General features: G+C 44.0%; 2 protein-coding genes across 2 annotated transcripts in view; one reads left to right on the forward strand and one right to left on the reverse strand.

Moving 5' to 3' along the window:
* Nucleotides 1–135: 135 nt before the first annotated feature.
* Nucleotides 136–11,430, forward strand: LOC133403228 (transmembrane protein 168-like). Its single transcript, XM_061677939.1, is given in 5 exon segments — nucleotides 136–1,070; nucleotides 1,072–1,719; nucleotides 3,048–3,190; nucleotides 7,085–7,359; nucleotides 9,047–11,430. Coding segments are annotated over 5 exon segments (2,070 nt in total). The 5' UTR covers nucleotides 136–584; the 3' UTR covers nucleotides 9,565–11,430.
* Nucleotides 11,403–21,335, reverse strand: part of ptdss2 (phosphatidylserine synthase 2) — a 21,521-nt gene continuing 11,588 nt past the window's right edge. Inside the window, exons 5-13 of the mRNA XM_061677940.1 lie at nucleotides 20,431–20,498; nucleotides 19,763–19,897; nucleotides 19,318–19,368; nucleotides 19,076–19,189; nucleotides 18,717–18,835; nucleotides 18,513–18,627; nucleotides 15,734–15,879; nucleotides 15,473–15,658; nucleotides 11,403–14,299 (exon numbers count right to left, since the gene is read on the reverse strand). Coding sequence (XP_061533924.1) covers nucleotides 14,122–14,299; nucleotides 15,473–15,658; nucleotides 15,734–15,879; nucleotides 18,513–18,627; nucleotides 18,717–18,835; nucleotides 19,076–19,189; nucleotides 19,318–19,368; nucleotides 19,763–19,897; nucleotides 20,431–20,498 — 1,112 coding nt within the window. The 3' untranslated portion in view covers nucleotides 11,403–14,121. The remainder of the gene's footprint in view (nucleotides 14,300–15,472; nucleotides 15,659–15,733; nucleotides 15,880–18,512; nucleotides 18,628–18,716; nucleotides 18,836–19,075; nucleotides 19,190–19,317; nucleotides 19,369–19,762; nucleotides 19,898–20,430; nucleotides 20,499–21,335) is intronic.

A 21,335-nucleotide genomic window follows, 5' to 3' on the forward strand; every position in this document is an offset into this window, starting at 1 on the left:
GTATACCGTAGGCCTGTAGACACAATACTCCAAGGGTATACGTGCTGTGATTGCAGGTTTTAACATTTACTTTTCGTTTACCATCCTTTGGACCTTACATACTTGCCTTAGGATTTGTATATTACATTTTCAAAACGTCAATTTACGGCAATTTTAGTGTTTCCTGAAAAATGCGGTCTGTGGAGAGACTGTTTTGGGGCTTCGCGGCCGCCGTAACCGACACCTAGCCATCGATCATGGCGTTCTGAAAACTTAACTCGTCGTAATCTTGCTGAACTGAAATGCCCTTCACTCTCTGGCACCAGGTTCGCCTCTTTCCGCATTTTTTCAAAGCAAGTAACTCTGCGGGTATCCAACTCGGTATGGAAAATGACACCTTTGTACCTTAACGACGAGCGGCGAAAGATGCTAACGTCAGCTAGGCTAACAACTTTTGCCAAGTTAGCAACGCAGCTCAACTTTTGTCTTTTTTTTTTTTTTTTTTTTTTTTTTTGCGACGTCAATGTCCTTAAATGTAGCGAAACGTCGTCTTAAATCACCGGCGTGTCTGTTTTGAGTGTGTTCAAAATCAGTTTGGGGCGAGAATGTGGCGTTTTCTGCGTTACTGCGTCAGCCACAGCCTCCGAGCGGCGACGACCCGACTCGAGGGGGTCAACGGGGAGGGCGGCCTGTGGTCGTCGGTCCGCTGCCTGGGCTACATGTCCGGCCTCAACCTGATGGTGGCGCTGTGCCTGGGCCTCTTTGTCCGCTGGGAGAAGACAGCCAATTCTACCCTGCTGGTCATCTTCATCTTGGCTTTGCTCGTCCTGGTTTTAGCCGGCGTGCTGTACTGCTACTTGGGCACAGAGCGGCTTAGCCTCAGCCTTTTGCACCTTTGGTTCGGCTTCCTGTTCGGTCTGTTGTGCTTCGTCAGCAGCCCCGAACTGGGAGGCATTGTTAAGGAGCAGGTGGCCAACGGGCTGCTGCTGTCCAGCGTGACCCTGAGGACCCTGTGGGCACTGCTGGAGAGGATGCTGGGCTACGCCAGGCACCGGCCCGCTTTCCTGACCTCGGCCGAGCGGCTTCAACTAGGTGGGTTTCGCCGCCGCCAGCACGGTGCTGGTCCTGCAGAAAACCCTGAGCGTCACGATGCTGGCCGTCGCCCTCGGCGCCGTGGTGATGGCCCTGAGGATGAAGGCGCTGCTGGCGCTGTCCAACTTGGTTTGCTTCGCCGCCATCGCCGGGAAAGTTGTCCTTCACCTCAGAGTTCATACCAACCCATTCGCCTTGGGCTGCTTCTTCGGTCTGCTGGTGTGCGACCCGCTCCTCGACGTGTACTTTAGCGGCCTCTCCGTGACCGAGCGCTGGCAGCCCTTCCTGCACCAGCGGGGCTTGTGGCGCCGCCTCTCCCTGCTGCCCCTGCTGCTTCTAGAGGTTACCTTCCTGGTCCTGGCAGCGCAGGTGCTGGGTCACTTGTACCCCTGGCACCTAACCGTCCCGGCGTTTGCGGTGTGCGCAGTCTTCTGGGCCATCTGCCACTTGGTGTTCTTCATCAGTCTGTGGGGCTTTCACAGCAAGCTAAGCAACTGCCAGAGGGTTTACCTGAGTCAGGGTTGCGGGGCCATCGGGCTGGATAAGATCATGGCCTCCAAAGGCATGAGACACTTTTGCCTCATCTCCGAGCGCCTGCTTCGTTTCACGCTGTTGTCCACCATCGCTGTTGCCGCTCTATGCTGGCAGGTAAGTGACACCGTTGTGCTTTTTTACTACCTGAGCCTTCATTGGATACTTAATCCACCTTGTTATTCCATTAGAATCATGTCACCATTATACAAACCATAATACAGCACAAAAATGCAATGTATTATTGTAGGGCTGCGATTCCATTAGAATCATGTCACCATTATACAAACCACAATACAGCACAAAAATGCAATGTATCATTGTAGGGCTGCGATGATTAATCGAATAACTCGAAATAGGATTCATCCTATTTTTAAATTTTTTTTTCTTATGGTATTTCTGTTTTATAGTCTTTTTTTGTAGTCTTTTAGAATCCAGTGATTCTTTGTATTGTTTTTTTTTTTGCAAACATTCAATAAAAACAAAACAAAAAAATGTAAAAGTCAAAGGCAAATCTTTGGCTCAAGCTTTGTAATGATCATTGTTCAACACAAAGTAATGTTACTTGCAGTTGCACGCCTTACTCCATGAAGAAAAACTGGCACGATGGTGGCAAGCCAGGAGGAAAGAGGCTTTAAATAAACAGAGAATGTTCAACGTTTAGGATAATTTTACACATAATTTACGCCAAGTCACTCCACACGCAGAGAGTTAACAGCCAGCCAACTCTCATTCACTTACACTCCCGTCACTTATCAGGCCAGGCCTCCGAAGTCACAGATACTACAGTAGAATGTGAAAATGGCAACCCCAAGTATGCAAAAATAATACCTGCACCTCACATGCACATGTTATATTTTATTCAGCAAAATACATTTTTATCCAATTAATCGATGGGATAGTTTGTAGAATACTCAATTCTAAATAATATTCAATAGCTGCAGCCCTTGTGTAAATTGATAAAATTTCATGGAACAAATTTAAAAAATGTAAGTTGTAAATGTAGGTCAAATCTAATGACAACAAGCGGCTGTAGAAAATGAAGGGTTGAATATTTAAAAATAAAACTACTCACCTTCACTTCAAAGGGTGCCACTTAACACGAGCAAAATGTGTTTGCATTACTGATTGTGTTGGCTGTAAAATTTTTTTTTAAAAAAGCAACCAACCACTCCTTTAGATTGCTTACTTGCCTGAGGTCTCACATTTACTGATGTCAGTGCACATTTAAGTTTTGTATGACTTTTGAGGCATGTTGTTGAGACATTTATGATTGAACTCCAACTTGTTAAGGTTCCACTGTATGAATATTTGTTTTTTAATCAAAAGGCTGACGACAATCACACGGTTCTACTGCCTCAGACGTGACCCTGCCATTTTGTATCAACTTAAGTCCCAAATGTGGTTCGGTACATTTGGCTGAGGCGTTTGTCCGTTGCGTGCAGGTGTCCAGCAGCATCTTCTTGAGCGCCTTCCTGCTGGTTCTTCCTCTGGAGTCCGTCTTCCACGGCCTGTTCCACGAGCTGGGCAGCAGCCTGGGGGGAACGTGTGTGGGCTATGCCGTGGTCATCCCCACCAACTACTGCAGGTACGCCACAACATGCGTATCAAGTACTGCATTGCATCCCGAGGTCCTGAAACTTTTTATCACCTTTATAAAAAAAAATAAAAATAAAAAAAATCTTAGCTGTGTAAGTATCACTATTATGACCAACTTTATTAGCGTGGTAGACCTCAAAGTTAATCAAAAACAAGATGAACACTTTATTCCTGCAGTATTCCTAATATTAGAGGTACATCTTAATAAATATGATTAAAAAGTCAATTTATTTTAGTACTCTTGCATTGTATAGATTCATGAAACACTTGAAGGCAAATTCCTGCCTAATCATGTTCACTGTTTGTTACAGCACGTCCTAGCTTCTAGAGATGGCGAATTTGGGGTTTTCGTTGCTGTAAGCTATAATCGTCAAAAATATATACATATTGAAAAAAAATCATGACATATTTAACTCTGAATGTGTGTAGTGTATCTATAATGAGTTTTACTTTTTGAATTGAAGTACTTAACTTAAGCTTTTGACACTATTCAAATTCATTGAGATGGACCTGTATTGTGAGCCATTTTTACATCATTAACACCATGCTTGAATATCCATCCATCCATTTTTCTAGCGCTTATCCGAGGTCGGGTCGCGGGGGCAGTAGCTTTAGCGGGGACGCCCAGACTTCCCTCTCCCCAGCCACTTCCTCCAGCTCTTCCGAGGGGATCCGGAGGCGTTCCCAGGCCAGCCGACAGACATCGTCTCTCGAGCGTGTCCGGGGTCTCCTCCCGGTGGGACCTCACCAGGGAGGCGTCAACCACCTCATCTGGCTCCTCTCGATGTGGAGGAGCGGCGGCTCTACTCTGAGCCCCTCCCGGATGACCGAGCTTCTCACCCTATCTCTAAGGGAGAGCCCGGACACCCTGCGGAGGAAACTCATTTCGGCCGCTTGTATCCGGGATCTTGTTCTTTCGGTCACGACCCACAACTCGTAACCATAGGTGAGGGTAGGAACGTAGATCGACCGGTAAATCGAGAGCTTCGCCTTTCGGCTTAGCTCCTACTTTACCACAACGGACCCATACAAAGTCCGCATCACTGCAGACGCTGCACCGATCCGCCTGTCGATCTCCCGTTCCATTCTTCCCTCACTCGTGAACAAGACCCCAAGATACTTGAACTCCTCCACGTGGGGCAGGATCTCATCCCCGACCCGGAGAGGGCACGCCACCCTTTTCCGACTGAGGACCAGGGTCTCAGATTTGGAGGTGCTGATTCTCATCCCAGCCGCTTCACACTCGGCTGCGAACCGCTCCAGTGAGAATTGGAGATCACGGCTTGATGATGCGAACAGAACCACATCATCTGCAAAAAGCAGAGATGCAATTCTCAGGCCACCAAACCGGACCCCCTCTACGCCTCGGCTGCGTCTAGAAATTCTGTCCATAAATTCTGTCCATAAAAGTTATGAACAGAATCGGTGACAAAGGGCAGCCTTGGCGGAGTCCAACCCTCACCGGAAACAAGTCCGACTTACTGCCGGCAATGTGGACCAAGGTCTGACACCGGTCGTACAGGGACCGAACAGCCCGTATCAGGGGGTTCGGTACCCCATACTGCTGAAGCCCCCCCTCCCAGGACTCCCCGAGCCTCACGGTTGAACGCCTTCTCCAAGTCCACAAAACACATGTAGACTCTGCTTCCTCATGGGAAGGTGTGTCGGTGGAGTTGAGGAGGTCTTCGAAGTATTCTCCCCACCGACTCACAACGTCCCGAGTTGAGGTCAGCAGCGTCCCATCCCCACTATACACAGTGTTCATGGTGCACTGCTTTCCCCTGCTGAGACGCAGGATGGTGGACCAGAATTTCCTCGAAGCCGTTCGGAAGTCTTTTTCCATGGCCTCACCGAACTCCTCCCATACCCGAGTTTTTGAATGCAGCTTTGGCGACAACCAAAGCTGCATTCCGCTTGGCCAGCCAGTACTCATCAGCTGCCTCAGAGGCCAAAAAGTCCCGATAGGACTCCTTCTTCAGCTTGACGGTGTCCACCAACGGGTTCGGGGATTTCCGCCACGACCGGCCACCTTATGGCCACAGCTCTGGTCGGCAGCCTCGGCAATAGAGGCACGGAACATGGTCCACTCGGACTCAATGTCCCCCGCCTCCCCCGAGACGTGGGTGAAGTTCTGCCGGAGGTGGGAGTTAAAACTCCTTCTGGCAGGGGATTCTGGCAGACGTTCCCAGCAAACCCTCACAATACGTTTGGGCCTGGCAGGTCGGACCTGCATCTTCCCCCACCATCAGAGCCAACTCACCACCAGGTGGTGATCAGTTGACAGCTCCGCCCCTCTCTTCACCCGAGTGTCCGAGACATGCGGCCGCAACTCAGATGACACGACCACAAAGTCGATCATCAAACTGCGACCTTGGGTGTCCTGGTGCCAAGTGCACGTGTGGACACCCTTATGCATGGTGTTTGTTATGGACAATCAGTGATGACCACAGAAGTCCAATAACAGGACACCGCTCGGGTTCTGATTGGGGGGGCCGTTCCTCCCAATCTCTGCCAGAGAGGTGACATTCCACTTACCTAGAGCCACCTTCTGTAGCCGGGGATCAGATCGCCAAGGTCCCTGCCTTCGGCCACCGCCCAGCTCACACTGCACCCGACCCCTATGGCCCCTCCCACAGGTGGTGAGCCCATGGGAAGGGGGACCCACGTTACCCTTTCAGGCAGTGCCCGGGCGGGCCCCATGGGTGCAGGCCCGGCCACTAGGCGCTCGCCTTCGAGCCCCACCTTCAGGCCTGGCTCCAGAGGGGGGCCCCGGTGACCCACGTCTGGGCAAGGGAAAATGCCTTCCTGAATTGTTTGTCATCATAGGGGTTTTGGGAGCTGTGCTTTGTCTGGTCCCTCACCTAGGACCTGTTTGCTATGGGTGACCCTGCCAGGGGTATAAAGCCCAAGACAACTTAGCCCCTAGGATCATTGGGACACACAAACCCCTCCACCACGATAAGGTGCTTGAATATATGAAAATAAAATAACTACTAAAATTATTAAATAAAAATAAATCGCACCATAAAATCCAATAAAATGTTTTAAAACAAATTGTTCTCAAAGATTACATGCAAATAGCTCGATGGGATACCTGGATAGATAGTTACTTTATTCATCTACAAGGGTAATTCACTGTTTCAATAGTCGCCACAATGACAAAAAAATAGCACAGGTTGAAGCAGGCATACCAAACTAGTATATAAGTATAGTATATATAAGTATATAAGATATATTATTTATATGAAAAATATTAAACACATCCATATAAGTCTTGTTCCTTTTTTTTCTGATAAAGGCCCCAATTCCAGGGCTGTCTGAAGATCCGAAATAAGGTGCATGGTGATCTATGTACAACATGCTGATAGCATAGTTGAGGGCACAGTATTACTCGCGTTTCCCTCCCGGGGTGGAATTAAAAAGCCGCATGACATTGGGGAGGAAGGATTTCTTCATTCTGTCAGTGGAGCAGGACAGTAACATCAGCCTGTCAGTGGAGCTGCGCCTCCGCCTGGAGATGGTGCTGTGCGGTTGATGCTTTGCATTGTCCATGACACTGTGGGAAAATTAAGGTTCAGTGTCTTGCCCAAGGACACTTCGACATGTAGACAGTCGGAGTCGGGATTCGAATCAGTGACCCTTCGGTCACGGAACGACCCGCTCTACCTACTGATCCACGGCCGCCTAAACACAAATGCCTAAACACAAACAGTGCGGCAACACGTACAATATAACAATACTTACAGGCATATATTCTTTATCCTCTGCGTAAAACGACATATATTACTGCAGCTTAGTTGCAACAGCCGTCTGTGTTTCATCATCAAAGCTACGTGTAGTAAACCTATGTATTTATAATACCGGCTGCGTGTGCTTGTTCCAGTCCCGACGGGCAGCCCGTGTTGCTGCCCCCCGACCAGGTGCAACAGCTCAACCTGCGCTCCACGGCCATGCTGAGCAACATCCAGCGCTTCTTGGCCCAGCACCTCATCGAGACGTTCGGCTGCGACTACTCCACAGGCGGCGTCACGCTGGAGGCGTTGCAGGCCAAGCTCAAGTCCTTCATGGAGCTGCGCACCGCAGACGGGCCGCGACACGACACCTACGTGCTCTTCTACAGCGGACACACACACCGCACTGGGGAGTGGGCACTGGCAGGTGGGTCGCTATTACAAGCTCACGCATTCTCATTGTAAACAAACCATTGCGTGTCATTTGACCAAGGCAAAGCAATTGAGAAAGCAGGGGAAAAGACTTGAATGATGATTTTAGCCGACTTCTCTACTTCTGTAATTTGAATGTGTGACGTGTCCAGCGAGATGATGTTAACGTGAAGTAAATTCCTTCAACGAGAGACAGAATTACGGCCGTAATTTACATTTCAGAAAGGTAAATTTATTAAAAAATTGTTATGGAAAGATATGGTTAACATGGTTTTTTTGCTGGGCTAGCTAACTAATTCACGCAGAGGTTCCTCTGGATTAATTTATGTGTTTTTTAAACCAATTAAAGTTTTTGTCATTGTTTTCAGTTCAAGTCAGCGGTAGTCACTTTTCTGCCACCTGGAAATATCCTGGCACCATTGGTGGAAAGTAACAAAGTACAAATATATTGTTATGGTACTTAAGTAAAATTTTCAGGTATCTGAACTGTATTTAGATTTGATTTCTCCCCCCCCCCCCATTTAAAACCAGATAGCTGTACTTTCTACTCCTTACTTTTTCCCAATAGGCTTATTACTCTTTTTTTCAACCTCAGCGGATGACATGTTGTGAAAAAGATTTAACTAGAGAAAAGTCAACCAAGGTTGATATCTTCTTTGATTGAGATCTTGGGGTTTTATAATGCAGAGCATGAATTATAATCTCGTTACTGAGATGACACAACAGATTAGAAAAAGGAAGGTATTGCCAATCCATGGTTTTATTTAAGAGAAATGTTTGACGTTGTCGGCCACAAGAATGATTGGTGGCGAATGTGTTGAATCTTGTATCAATCTCAAAGCCACCAGCTTCTGCTGTTCAAAAACATGTTTTGTTTTTTGTTAACTATTATCAACTTTCAGATTTGTGTTGTTGTTGAGTTGTTTTGCTCATGTAGGTAAGACTTATCAATTGAGTCCTGATTATCCTGTCGGAATTTCATTGCAGCAAAGCTGTATGATTTGCTAAGTTATCAAAATGCTGTAGGTATAGTATCTTTTGTGTGTATATAATTGACTGGAAAACATTACTTATGTACATGTTAGTCTGTACATTTTTTTACTTTTAAGTACAAGAGTTCAATCAGTACTTGTACCTTTACCAGTCTTGTTTACAAAACGATCTATACTCCGACTTCTGTACAGAATATGAGTACTTTGCCACCTCTGCCTGGTACCTGTTTAAAACATTGTGAAATTGTCTTTATTGGAGATTTTTTCCCTATCGCAAGTGTGTCTGGAATGTAATTCCTGTGATAAGGGGGGATTATTGTATTTGAATAGTTTAAAAAAGCGAATCTCAAAGTTTTTTACAACAATTACCACCTCAACAAATACTTAGCTCGCCAAGTAGTCTCTGGCTACCTCCCACATTCCAAAAACATCCATGTTAAGCTCATTGAAAAGGCTAAATTGTCCCTAGGTAGGAATGTGAGTGTCGATAGTTTGTCTATATGTGCCCTGCGATTGCCTGGCTGGCTCGCCAAAAGTCAGCTGGGAGAGGCTCCATCTGACACATAAAATTGTATCTAAATAAATGTTTAAAAACTAACTGTTCTTAAATATTAAATGCAAATCTATCGAGCTTCCAAGTTAAATACAACTGAAGTGTATTTAGGCAGTGTTGTACTGTGTCCTTTAAAGGGGGAGACACGCTGGGTCTGGATCAACTGTTGGACTGGTGGCGGGAGAAGAACGGCGCCTTCCGCTCCCGCCTCATCCTGGTGCTGGACTGCGACCACTCGCTGCCCACGGTGAAGGCGGCGCGGCAGGTGGAGGGCATCTACGTGGCCGTGCAGGGCGGTGGCGAGCAGCAGCAGCGGGGCGACTTCCTCTCGCACTGGGTGGCGTACAACTGCGACGGGGATGGCGGCGTCCCGTGGTCACTTAGGGCCGGGGCTCCGGCAGCCATCTACGGCGTGTCCCGCCGCTGGAGCGACTACACGCTGCACCTGTCCACCAGCAGCGACCTCACCGACCACTGGAGGGCGTACTTCCCCCGCGTGGCCTACCCAGTGGTGCGTTCGGCGCTGTGGTGCGGCGGCCTCAGCCTGCTGTGGCCGTGCAGCGCCTGCCTCAGGTGCCTCAAGAGGGTCAAACTCAACTGGTTTCCTCCCGCCGTACTGGACACGGAACAAGGCTTCAAACTGGTCCGATCTTAGACGGGAAATCTAGTAACGGCTGTTTCGTTACGCCGGCAGCTCATCTTCTTACGAACTAGCAGCCATTTTGTTACTGACTAAAAAAAAAAAGAACTGTGCCAACTGTTGCGTTTCCAAGATTTCTATCCATTCTTTTTCTGTAGAGCCTATCAGCTAACTTTGGACGAGAAGTGGGGTAACCCCAGGATTGGTCGCCAGTCAATCACAGGGCACATATAGACAAACATGCATTCACATTCACAGTGGTGTGAAAGTGTTTGCCTCTCTTCCTGATTTCTCTTTTTTTGAATGTCACAAATGTTTCCCATCATCGAACAAATTTCATTAGTCAAAGACAACACAAGTAAACGCAAAATGCCTTTTTTTCAAATTGTTTTTTTTATCAAAGAAGGGGAAAAAAACAAGCGCAACCACTCCAAACCTACATGGCCCTGTGTGAAAAAGTGATTGTCGTCACCCCCCGCCCGCCCATTAATACATAACTGTGGTTTATCATACCTGACTTCAATTTTGCTAGCCACAACCAGGCCTGATACTGCCACACCTGTTCTCAATCAAGAAATCACTTAAATTGTCCTTAGATATGAATGTGAGTGTGAATATTTGTTTGTCTGTATTTGTTCTCCCATTGGCTGGCCGTCAGTCCAGGGTGTACCCCACCTTTTGCTGAAAGTCAGCTGGGATGGGCCCCAACGCACACTTGAACTTGATGAAAATAGATGGATCGCTAGTGGTACTGGTTTGCACTTGTTCTTTTACATTTACAGTGTTTAACAAATGTATGAGACCAGAAGATACCATCGTGCATCGTGAATTGCTTTAATGCAAACTCTTTCAATTTCAGTGAGCAGATGGATTTCAAACTGAATTCACCTTTTGTTTTGTGCCTCAACCTATGAAACCAAAGTTTCTATCCTTGACTTCCAGTAGATAACTTAATTTTGATATCTAGAAATAATATGAAAATTAAAATGAAAAGAATAGATTTTTGTATTAAAAATATCAATTAGCGGGTTTTCTTTGGTGCTGGTCGAATAAATGTTAAGCACTGTATGTCCTGGTCTGTATTATAAAATAATTACCAATGTGCCTTTTTCTTCTCACTCTGATGTCACCAAAGTGTTGCTATTTATCACACTTACGCCAAAGGGCTTCATCTCCAAAGCAGTGACCTCGGAACAGCCTTCTAAAAACAACTTTCAGAATATTTTTGATTTTCTTTTTTTCCACTTTTCTATGCATACACTTGATTCAATGACTTTCACTGTATTTTGAAAGCAAAGGTTTTTACAGTAATGAAAGAGGAGTTCAATTATGCACAGAAGCTTTACTTGGAAACTTGTGCATTATTTATGCTGTTATTCTCATGTCCGAATGCTTTCACAACTCGATTAATAAAATGTACAATTAAAAGAAAAAAAGACAAAAAATAACTGTTGCAAACGCAGGGCCTTGTGTGGTGATGTCATCAAGTGACTTGTACATATTTTAAAATTGTGTTTTACTGGTTTTTCCCTAAAAACTGTTTGATTTTAATGCATTTTAAAACTATATTTGCAGTAATTTAATTTGTTCCTTTATATACTGCAAATAAGGAAAATATTTTTTAATTATACATTAAAAGACTGTAGAATTGGTAAATTATGATCAATAATCGTTTTATTAAAATTGATTTTTATTTGTTGGACTTGTTAACTATTTATCTCCTGAAATGGATTAAAAAAAATGTCCAATAATAAACTACAATAAGTTTATACATTTAATGTATTTCCACAAGATGGCGCTGTCAATGCCAACGGTGGTGTTATTGACACAAAAGAAGTTGCACACAAACAGTCTGTCATCAAGGTATTGCTTTTATTGACATACAAAATAAAATAGTTGTCCAGCTATGAGGTGGTATATATTTCTTTTTATATAGAAAACAATTTTCTGCTACAGCAGCATCTCAGGTTATTTACGACCTTGGACCAGGATACAAATGGAGACAAACCAAAGCAGAAATAACTTTTAACTTGTTTGGGTTTTTATATATGGATTATTATTATTATTAGTTTTTTACACAACTTTTATGTCTTAAATAAATCCAAACTAACAACTGAACAGAGTACTGAAATGAATAATTTATTTAAAAAAAAAACGTATTGCAATTTCTGTGGTTGTGTGGGGAAAAAAAACAACCACGTAGAACTAAGACAACTATGGAATGTAATCACAAATAAAAATGAGTTAAATAAGGTGCAAAAATGATTTTGTGTTTTAAAAGTCTAAATGTGTTTTATGGCTTCAGCAACAAAATATCTCCAAGCTTTTGGTCTTTAAACAGAACAGACATGAATTGTTCATTCAAGTAACAGGACACCTTTGTGATCAAGTTGAGCACTTGAGAAGCACATTCCACCCTGCCTAACATTAAACTCGGCAACAAAGAAAACCTCAGGACACCTGTTAGAAAAGCAAAAGCCTCCCCTAATGCTCCTAATTTATAATAAGGAGCATTTCCATTTCTTTATCAACTTAGCATGGCCCTCAGAAACCTTTAGAAAATTGAAACAACCCCTGATGGAAAAAGTTCATAATAAATAAGAATTAAAAAAAAAATCTAATTTCTTTGTTTTTGTTTTAAGTTTAAAGCAAGCTTCCACAACTGCTGAACAGAGTGTGATTGTCACGATGATACTTAACACGATACAATCTAGTGTTGGAAATTTATATTGGCCCTAAAAGATACAATACAAACTAGCCTTACATTTAAGAATATCAGTAGTTACTGCTGAGAATACACTCTTATTTTTTTAAACTTAACTTTTTTCTTGTTTTAGTCCAGCCTGACGAGTTTTGGATGAAGAACCTGAAATGGGATTGAATGATTTTTGAGTGTTGTGAACCGAGTTGGAGTGTTACTTTATACCAGTGATTCCCAACATTATGACGTCACAGAATATAATCAAATTTCACATAATGGGTCCAAAAATCTTTTTTCATTTTAGAACTACAAATAATGTTTTGTTCACCTATGCATGCCAGTCAGAGGCAGAACAAAAACTCTTCCACGCGGGGGGAGAAGGTACACAAACTGTATGCATCCATTGCCGTTCATATAACAGAAGGGCATGCACACAATGCAGAAGTAAATTGAGACGAGACCATCATTGTTTCAGTGGATATACTTTTTATGAAATTTTCCGAATGTAAAACGAGCCACTTAGAACTTGAATGGGCTAACTTCTGTCATAATTTGTTTTCTTAGTTTTATGAGCTGGTGAGAAATAGTGGTCTTACGCCCGCCTTGAGTCTATTAATGAAAAATGAGCAATAAAGAACTATAGTGAGCTAACTCCTGTCACAAGATTTTTTTCTAGTGAAACAGAGCCACTAAGGACTATACTGGTTTAACTCCTGTTGCAAGATTTTTCGAATGTAACGGGAGCCCACTGAGGACTACAGTGTGTTAACTCCCGTCAAGATTTTTCTAATGGTACTTGAGCCCACTGAGGACTGCAGTGGGTTAACTCCTGTCGCAAGATTTCTCTAATGTAACGTGAGCCCACTGAGGACTACAGTGGGTTAACTCCTGTCGCAAGTTTTTTTTCCTAGTTTAAAATGAGCCACTGAGAACTAGTGGTTTTACCATTTTTTTGTCATTTTGAAAGAGTGATTTTTAAGTTTTGTGGGCTCCACCCGACAGCTGTTATTTAGCGTAACAGTGGTCCAAGTACAAACATCCGCCAAATCTATCAATATTTAATGAGACGAGAAATAACATTCACTTACTACTAATGTGTCGATTCACTGACACCCAAGCGAAAATAAAGACATGTAGACACTCCGTTATTGCACTCTGATGAGTGCAATAACGGAGTGTCTACATGTTAAAAGTGGAACTAAACCTAGATTGAGACCAGTATTCATCTGAAAGATGCCTTTTCTCAATTCATTTCTGCACTTAACTTTGGGGGGGGGGGTCAAAATTTTGTCAGGCCGCTCTTGTGGCTCAAATGCACCATTTACAAAAAGGTGGGGGATATTTGGATTTAGATTTTTTTTCTTTTTTTCCGTACAAAATTCATAAACGGGTGCTTTATTTTTTTTGTAATTTCCCAGGATGTCCACTTTTATTCCTGTGACTCTTTCAGTCTCTCCATTCAGCTCCGTGTTAGAGAACACAATATATGTGCCCTGGCTCCAAAAATGTTGGGTGTGTTTATACGGACGCCAATGTAAAAGCATAGTGATGGACACAAACATGTTCTAGACACGACACGTGTGCGTTCCTGACTTTCATTCGCGGTCCGTTTAGTTCCATTGATAGCGCTTAGCACGGTTTGTAGCACTGTGGTTCGGAGTGATGCATTGTGGGACCTGGTGACCGTCTAATGTTTGGTCTCTTTTTCCTCCATCTTCATCAAGTCAACGTCCCAAAATGTTGCGTATAAATAACGAAAGTTCCACGTATGACTCAGCAATGGGCTTAAAATACAACAAAAAACCCTAGCCTCCAATCGAAATGGCCACTACGCTTTTCCCACGGAAAAGGCAGCCGCGTCAGTCTTCGTGTCACAGTTGATTTCGTCTTCTCTCGCCCTCACTCAGGCACTTCCTGTGGCGCAGGACGTCAGAGCTGTCGTTGAGTTTGCTGCGGCCCGAAGGGGCGCCGTTGCCCAGGGGTCGCTCCCGGTCGGTGGGGTCCTCCTGCTTGCGGCGCCGCGTCTCCTTGTAGCGGAGGGTGATGTCACTAGCGCACACCGAAAGGGAGCAGGTTAGAGGTGGCCCAAGTGCAGCCCACGAGTAACATGCTGCACGCTTTGTTCGTCAATCTTTTTGTTGCATTCTTTCATTTATTTTCCCCCAAATGTTTCTTAAGGAAAATGTAGTGATTTTTCTTTGATGAATTTTTCTAATTCAATAATTTGTTTATTGATTTTACACAATTTTAAATACGTATATTTAATAATTGTATTAAATAATTGATTAATAATGTAATTAAAAAAATATATATACTTTTTAGGTGCATCAACTTAGCAGTTTTCCCCTAGAATTGGTTAATTTAAATTTAGTGATCCATATTTATTAATTTATCTCATTCAATAACTAATGTAATTGATTTTAAACAGCTTTGTGTGGACATTTAAAATAAATTGTTTAATTGGTTGATTATTAATAATAATTTATTTAAATAGCATTCATTATTTTATGAAATGAAACCATTTCAGCCATGTCTTCCTAAAATGGGTTAATTAATATATATACAGTGTTGCCTCGTCACTTCGTGCTTCACGTTTTGCAGCTTCAGTGCTTCGCAGATTTTTCCAAAATATTCATAAAAAACAAAAATACAGCCATATCGGCAGCCATATTGCGGAAAGACGCGTTGTTTCATGTTGATGCGTGAGAGAGAAGGTTTCCCTGCATGCCAAACAAAAAGATGAGTTGACTCAGAGACTACATGCCTGTACTGTACTGTACATGCCACGGGCACTCATACAAGGCGTGTGATTGGTTCCTGGCGAGACATTGACCAATGAGAGCACGAGTGGATTTATCCCGTGAGCTGATTGGCTGCGCATCATCGCAGCCTCACCCAGCATCTTCCATTGTTGCGTCTCGCCCACGGTGTTGACTGTCTCGCATACTGTATCTTAGTCTTGTGCTCGCGCTAACTTTTTTTGATTAGTTAAGCCCTTACAATGCCACCTATAAATAAAAAATATTAACACATCAATCCATTTTTCAGGATTGAAAACACTAAATTGTCCATAAGTGTGAATGCTTATTTGTCTGTGTGCGCTCTGTGATTGTCTGGCATAAAAAACTATTTATTAATATCCTTAATTCCTAACCCAACCCGATTTGAACCTCAACCTCGTTCTTAAGCCCGACCCTAACCTCCCATGTACTTTTGTCTTACCGGATGAAGAAGCGCCACAGAGTCCAAATGAGGATGATGAGGATGCCCAGTAACCAGCACTGCGTGATGAAGAAGGGAATCGGCAGCATGATGGTGTTGGGGTCGTACTTGAGCACGATGAGGAACTCTGTCACGGTGATGGCCGCCACCAGCCACGCCTGTTGGCCGAGCTTCTTGTGGAATTTCCTGTCGGCAAAGTCACAGGAGAGCGATGTCGGTGTCGTCGTCGCCGCTACCGTTACTGTTACTATTACCACTCACGGGTCGTCCATGAAGTCGTAGATCTCCCTCATGGCCACGCCCCCCACGTTGACAAAAAACACCAGTCGCAGCAGCACCAGGTAATGTTCCGGCGGCATCCAGAGCACAAACTTCAGGTAGAAGGTGTTCAACTCAGCCAGCAGGAACTTGAAGAAGATTACAACTGTACTTTACATCAAAGGAATTTTCCAGTCCCAGATTTCATCAAGCTACTTGAAGTCAAAGGGCCAATATAGCAGCACAAAAGCCAGCAAAATGACACACGTTCTTCAAACTAACACTAATCCGAAACGAGCCCTCACCTTTTACCCCAACCTGATTCCTAACCCCAACTTTTACCATAACATCAGCCTAGGCTCTAACACTAACACCTCATAGACGAGTAGCACAGTCACTTGCAAAACATACAAGTCTATCTTCAAATATAACAAAAGCACAAGTACTATGAACACCCATCTGAGGACAGAATGCGGACGTTAAAGGGGGAAGGGTGCGCGTGAAGGAGGATGCTAAAGGCACGCCCCCAGTAGGTATATAGCGCCGGGGTGTGCATTGTGCAAAACAACATCGGTTTGGCTAAAGACTCCCGAAAATGGCACCTACGAAGAGACACACTTACGAAGCACAGTTTAAACTGCAAGCTGTCAGTTACGCGGAGGAACATGGGAAGCGAGTACCCGCGAAAGAATTCAAGGTCAACAAATCCATGGTTCGCAAGTGGAGGAAGCAGGAAAACGAGCTTCGCCAAGTCAAGAAGACAAAGCGGAGTTTCCGCGGAAACGAGGCGAGGTGGCCCGAGTTGGAAGACCAACTCGAGCAATGGATTAATGAGCAAAGAACAGCCGGGAGAAGCGTCTCTGCAGTCACCATTCGACTAAGTGCAATAACGCTTGCACAAGGAATGAAAATCGAACATTTTCAAGGAGGTCCGTCTTGGTGCTTTCGTTTTATGAAACGGCGCCATCTATCCATCCGGGCAAGAACTACCATGGCGCAGCAACCTCCGGCGGATTACAAGGAAAAGCCGGCCATCTTCCGCTCCTACTGCAGTAAAAAGATTGCCGACAAACACATCCAGCCCAACCACATCACCAACATGGACGAGGTGCCGCTCACTTTCGACATCCCGGTGAACCACACTGTTGAGAAGAAGGGGACCAGCACGGTAGCGATACGCACAACGGGGCACGAGAAGTCGGCTTTTACTATTGTGCTTGGTTGCCATGGTAATGGACAGAAACTGCCACCTATGGTGATTTTTAAGAAGAAGACGCCGCCTAAAGAAAAGTTTCCAGCCGAAGTCATCGTTAAGGCCAATCAAAAAGGCTGCATGGACGAGGAGAAAATGAGAGAGTGGCTGAGTGAGGTGTACGTAAAGAGACCGGATGTTTTTCTTTTTCCACGCATCACCGTCCTTGTTGATCTGTGACTACATGCGCGTCCATCGAACACAGCCGCTGTGAAAAACCAAGTGCAGCAAATGAACTCGGAGCTTTCCATCATTCCAGGAGGCTTGAGGAAGGAACTCCAACTGCTGGACATCGGTGTAAACAGTCATTCAAAGTGAAGTTGCGAGCGATGGATGACAGATGGCGAACACAGCTTTACTAAGACTAGGAGGCAACGCCGGGTGAGTTACGCCACCATATGAAAATGGGTTGTGGGTGCCTGGGCTAAGGTATCTGCTTTGACTGTTGTCCGAGCTTTCCCGAAAGCCGGCATCATTGCTGAACAGCCCCCCGGCAACGAGACTGACTCCGACAATGACGAAAGGGAACCTGGCGTGTTTGATGGAGAACTTGCCCAGCTGTTCATTTCGGATACAGAAGATGAGGACTTTGTTGGATTTGTGGATGAGGATTGATCAAAAAATAACGTGAGTACATTGTTAAATACTTCAATAAAGTACAACCAAACTCAGTTTTGCTCCCGCTGTCTTTTTAAAAACCTTTTTTTACCATGCCTGCGCCCAATAATACGGTGTGCCTTATGTATGTGTTAAAGACAGAAATATACCCCATAACTGAGACTGTGCCTTTTAATACGGTGCACCTTATGGCTGTGAAAATACGGTATCCTGTAGCGTCTGCTTCGACGACAAAATGAGGAAGAGGGTGGTCGTTAAAATTTTTTTCTATTGTGAAAATGAACGGTTACTGTCGACTCGAGTCGGTAGTAACTACGCCCCCAAAATAAACTGTTGAACTGTTTCATTCAACCCTTCATCCCGCACTCCCAGACTCACTCAGCCAATCACAAATCATACTCAGACACTTTCACTGGTTCAAAGAAAGTCAAAACTTTGACAACTCTAGCAACAATCAGCATAATACAACTGGAATCCAGTACCACACATAATGGCAAATCCATTCCCTCCTCCTGTATTAAGTAGCAACTCTGCAGTATTGTGTTGTGAATAATTGTGAGACTTCTATAATTTCTAACTGTCTGTGAGGCTGTGAAGCCGTCTGAATGTGATTGGATGAGCGAGTCGAAGAGTGGGGAAACTGCACCCAGGGACGGTGGGGAGCGTGAGCTTGTATCTGGAAGCTGAAGGCAAACAACCCTCACTTTAACTCTAACCCCAATCCTAAAAAGGATTAGACATGTATGTTTATTTATCCATGTAAAAGCAAAAAGCCTACTGATGTTGAATATGCGATTTTAAAAGTAAATTAAGGTTAAAAGTCCAACATTTTGTGAGCTCCCAAGTAACACTTTTCATTTTCCAGCTTAAGGTCACTTGCAAACAAACAAGGATGCTTCGCCAATGTTTTACCATGAATATGATCCCTAACACGGCGAGCCAGCGGCGAAGGTTGGACGCGGGTTTCCACTCAAACTTCACCCAGCTGTATGGCGTGAACTGGAAGGCGATTCGCTTTATCTTGCCCCTGAAAAATGACAATATCTTGCTTAGTTTGTCTTATTTCAAACAAAAGAGCACTGTTCAAAAAGGAACCACAGTGCTACAAAGTCTTACTTGTAAGTGGGAATGTTCCACAGACCCTGCCACTGATACGGCTTCATGGACAGCCACGCCAGCGTCTTCATGCCACAGTAGATGCCCAGACCATTGCACAGCAACACATCCATGATCCACTGGTAAAAGGCACAGCAATTTAATTACATAACCCCTAGTCTTTACATTGAAAAAACCTCACGGCATACCACCAAACAAAAGGTGCCGGTGAACTGCAATAAAGCAGGGGAACAATGTGATCAATTAAATTTATATTATTTCACCCAGGAATTGTTGTTTTGAAATCACAATAACTTTGTTGGTGTAAATCCATTCCAATCAAAGACCGCCTGCACGCAAACAATAGGAAAGGCACATACGTGGTCCCACCAGCATTCGGAAAAGTTGGGCAGCTGGTGCTCCAGACTGTACTCCAGGAACTCAAACATGACGCTGATGATCATACACATCCACCAGTCCCGAATCATCAGAGTCTAAGACGAGGAAGTGGGAAAGACGTCAGCAGAATTCCACCCGTGGGACAGTCGATATTGCAGGAAACACGACTGCAGCCTGAGCATGGTGAAGAAATCCTGAGCTTGGGGTGAGGCGATGTACTCACCTTTATATACCACCCCAGGAAGTGAGCTGGAACAAAGCCGTCCATCTTGTCCTGCCGGGAGCAGGGAAAAACAAAAGTTTATAGTAATCGTTGGTCGAAAAAAATTGACAAATGTTAGTATAACAACAGTCAATTTGGACTAAAATTTCAACAACGTGTAAATACTTTAAAAGTTTAGTGCTAAACTTAACTTTTACTTTTTTTTCCCAGGGTAGAGAATGATTAAAAAACAAAAAACAAAACAAAAAAACACTAAAATCTATATCGTTTGAATATGGTGTTGGACGTTAGATAAATATAAATTTTTCACATGAAGCCCTATTTAATTTTGTTTGCATAGGATGTGTAGTTCAAATTTTGTTGTTGTGGACACACCCTGTATTATATATAATATGATGCAAATAAACCACAAAATTAAAATTTTCAACAAACAAAAGAGTTGTACCCAAACATTGTGGAAGGGATCGGTGGCATTGCCGGGATCGTAGAGGAGGCAGTTTCCGCCATAGTCTCGTTCGGGGAGGGGCACCCCCAGTTTGGGGTCGATGTACTTCATGAACTGTCTCCCGTCATGCACAGTCTAGATATAAATAAGATGTATAATTGCGGCTGAAATTAGACTGACTGGTAAACACAAATGGTGAGCCACCTGAGCAACATCGATAATTGGTAATGCAAGCATAAATAGAGTAGACACATTATACACAACTACACTGAAGAAAAATTCAAACGCAACACTTGTGTTTTTGCTCCCATTTTTCCCTGAACTAAACTCATAAAGATTTAAGAATTTTTCTATGCACACAAAAAGCCTGTTTTTCTCAGATATTGTTCACAAAAAGCCACTGTGCATAGAAAGTCTTATCGGTAGATGAGTTCAGCTCATGAAAAATTTATTTGTATTTTTGTATATTATTGCTCAGTACACAAGAGTGAGTACTTATTCATGGGTCATTGGAAGTACTGCTGAAATCACAAAATCTGAATATGTTGCAGTGAATGATTGACCCTGGTGGCCACAACCCTCCATAATCACCCGACTAAGGCCCAAGAAAGTGAGGGTAAATATTCATAGTTAGGTTTTATTAACACATTTTCCATGCTAATATTCACCTGAAAGAGTATGAAGATGAGGAAGAGCTCATAGACGACAGTCACACAGAGCCAGAAGCGCCAATACGCTGCGGAGACATACAAAAACAGTCTGGTACTGGGTACTGAGAAAGGTTTCTTAATATTTTGATTAGCAGCTGCAATCTACAACTCCACATTAAACATGCATAAAAGAGTTCCCATCTTGTTACTATCTTTATTAAGGCAGAACTGTTGATACGGCTATTGAGTTGGACCTCATTAGAAGTTGTTGAAAATTCAAACAAGTGTGTTAATGACACTGATCCAGCAGGAGATACAAGTTTGCACCTCCAAATCCCTCAGGGTATTTTCTCTGGTTACCCACGCCAAAGCGTTTCAAGCGAACTGTCACGAGCTGAACAACAACTGAAACTAGCTCACAGTGCCCAACAATGTCTTTTGATCCATAAAAAGAAACAGGCAGGAAATGTAAAACCAAGATTAACAATGTATGTAAGCTGTGTGCACACCCAGTTATTTTGCTTCCTTCATTCATTTCCTGCTGGAACTACAGGAGGTAATGGTGATAAGAACGTTGGCGTTAGAGGAAAGGAAACATGTTTGGCTACATTCAAGTGTCTCGTGCATGTTGACACCCGTCGAAACAGAAGCACACATTGTGAAAGGCACATTAGGAAATGTACTCAGCAAAACACCATTACAGGAGGGGTCGGAAACCTACGGACCACGGATCATGATCTGGTGGCGCGCCATGCAAATCGAAAAACAAATTAAACCACAGAGAAACAGTTACGAAAAGAGCCCCCAAAGCATGTACTCCACTCCATTTGTGGAGTACATGCTTTGGAGGCTCTTTTCCTAATTGTAACTATAAGAATGTAAATCCCCATTTATCGGGGGGGTACGTTCGAGATCCATATGCG

The sequence above is a fragment of the Phycodurus eques genome, chromosome 5, assembly GCF_024500275.1.
Source record: "Phycodurus eques isolate BA_2022a chromosome 5, UOR_Pequ_1.1, whole genome shotgun sequence".
NCBI classification, from domain to species: domain Eukaryota; kingdom Metazoa; phylum Chordata; class Actinopteri; order Syngnathiformes; family Syngnathidae; genus Phycodurus; species Phycodurus eques.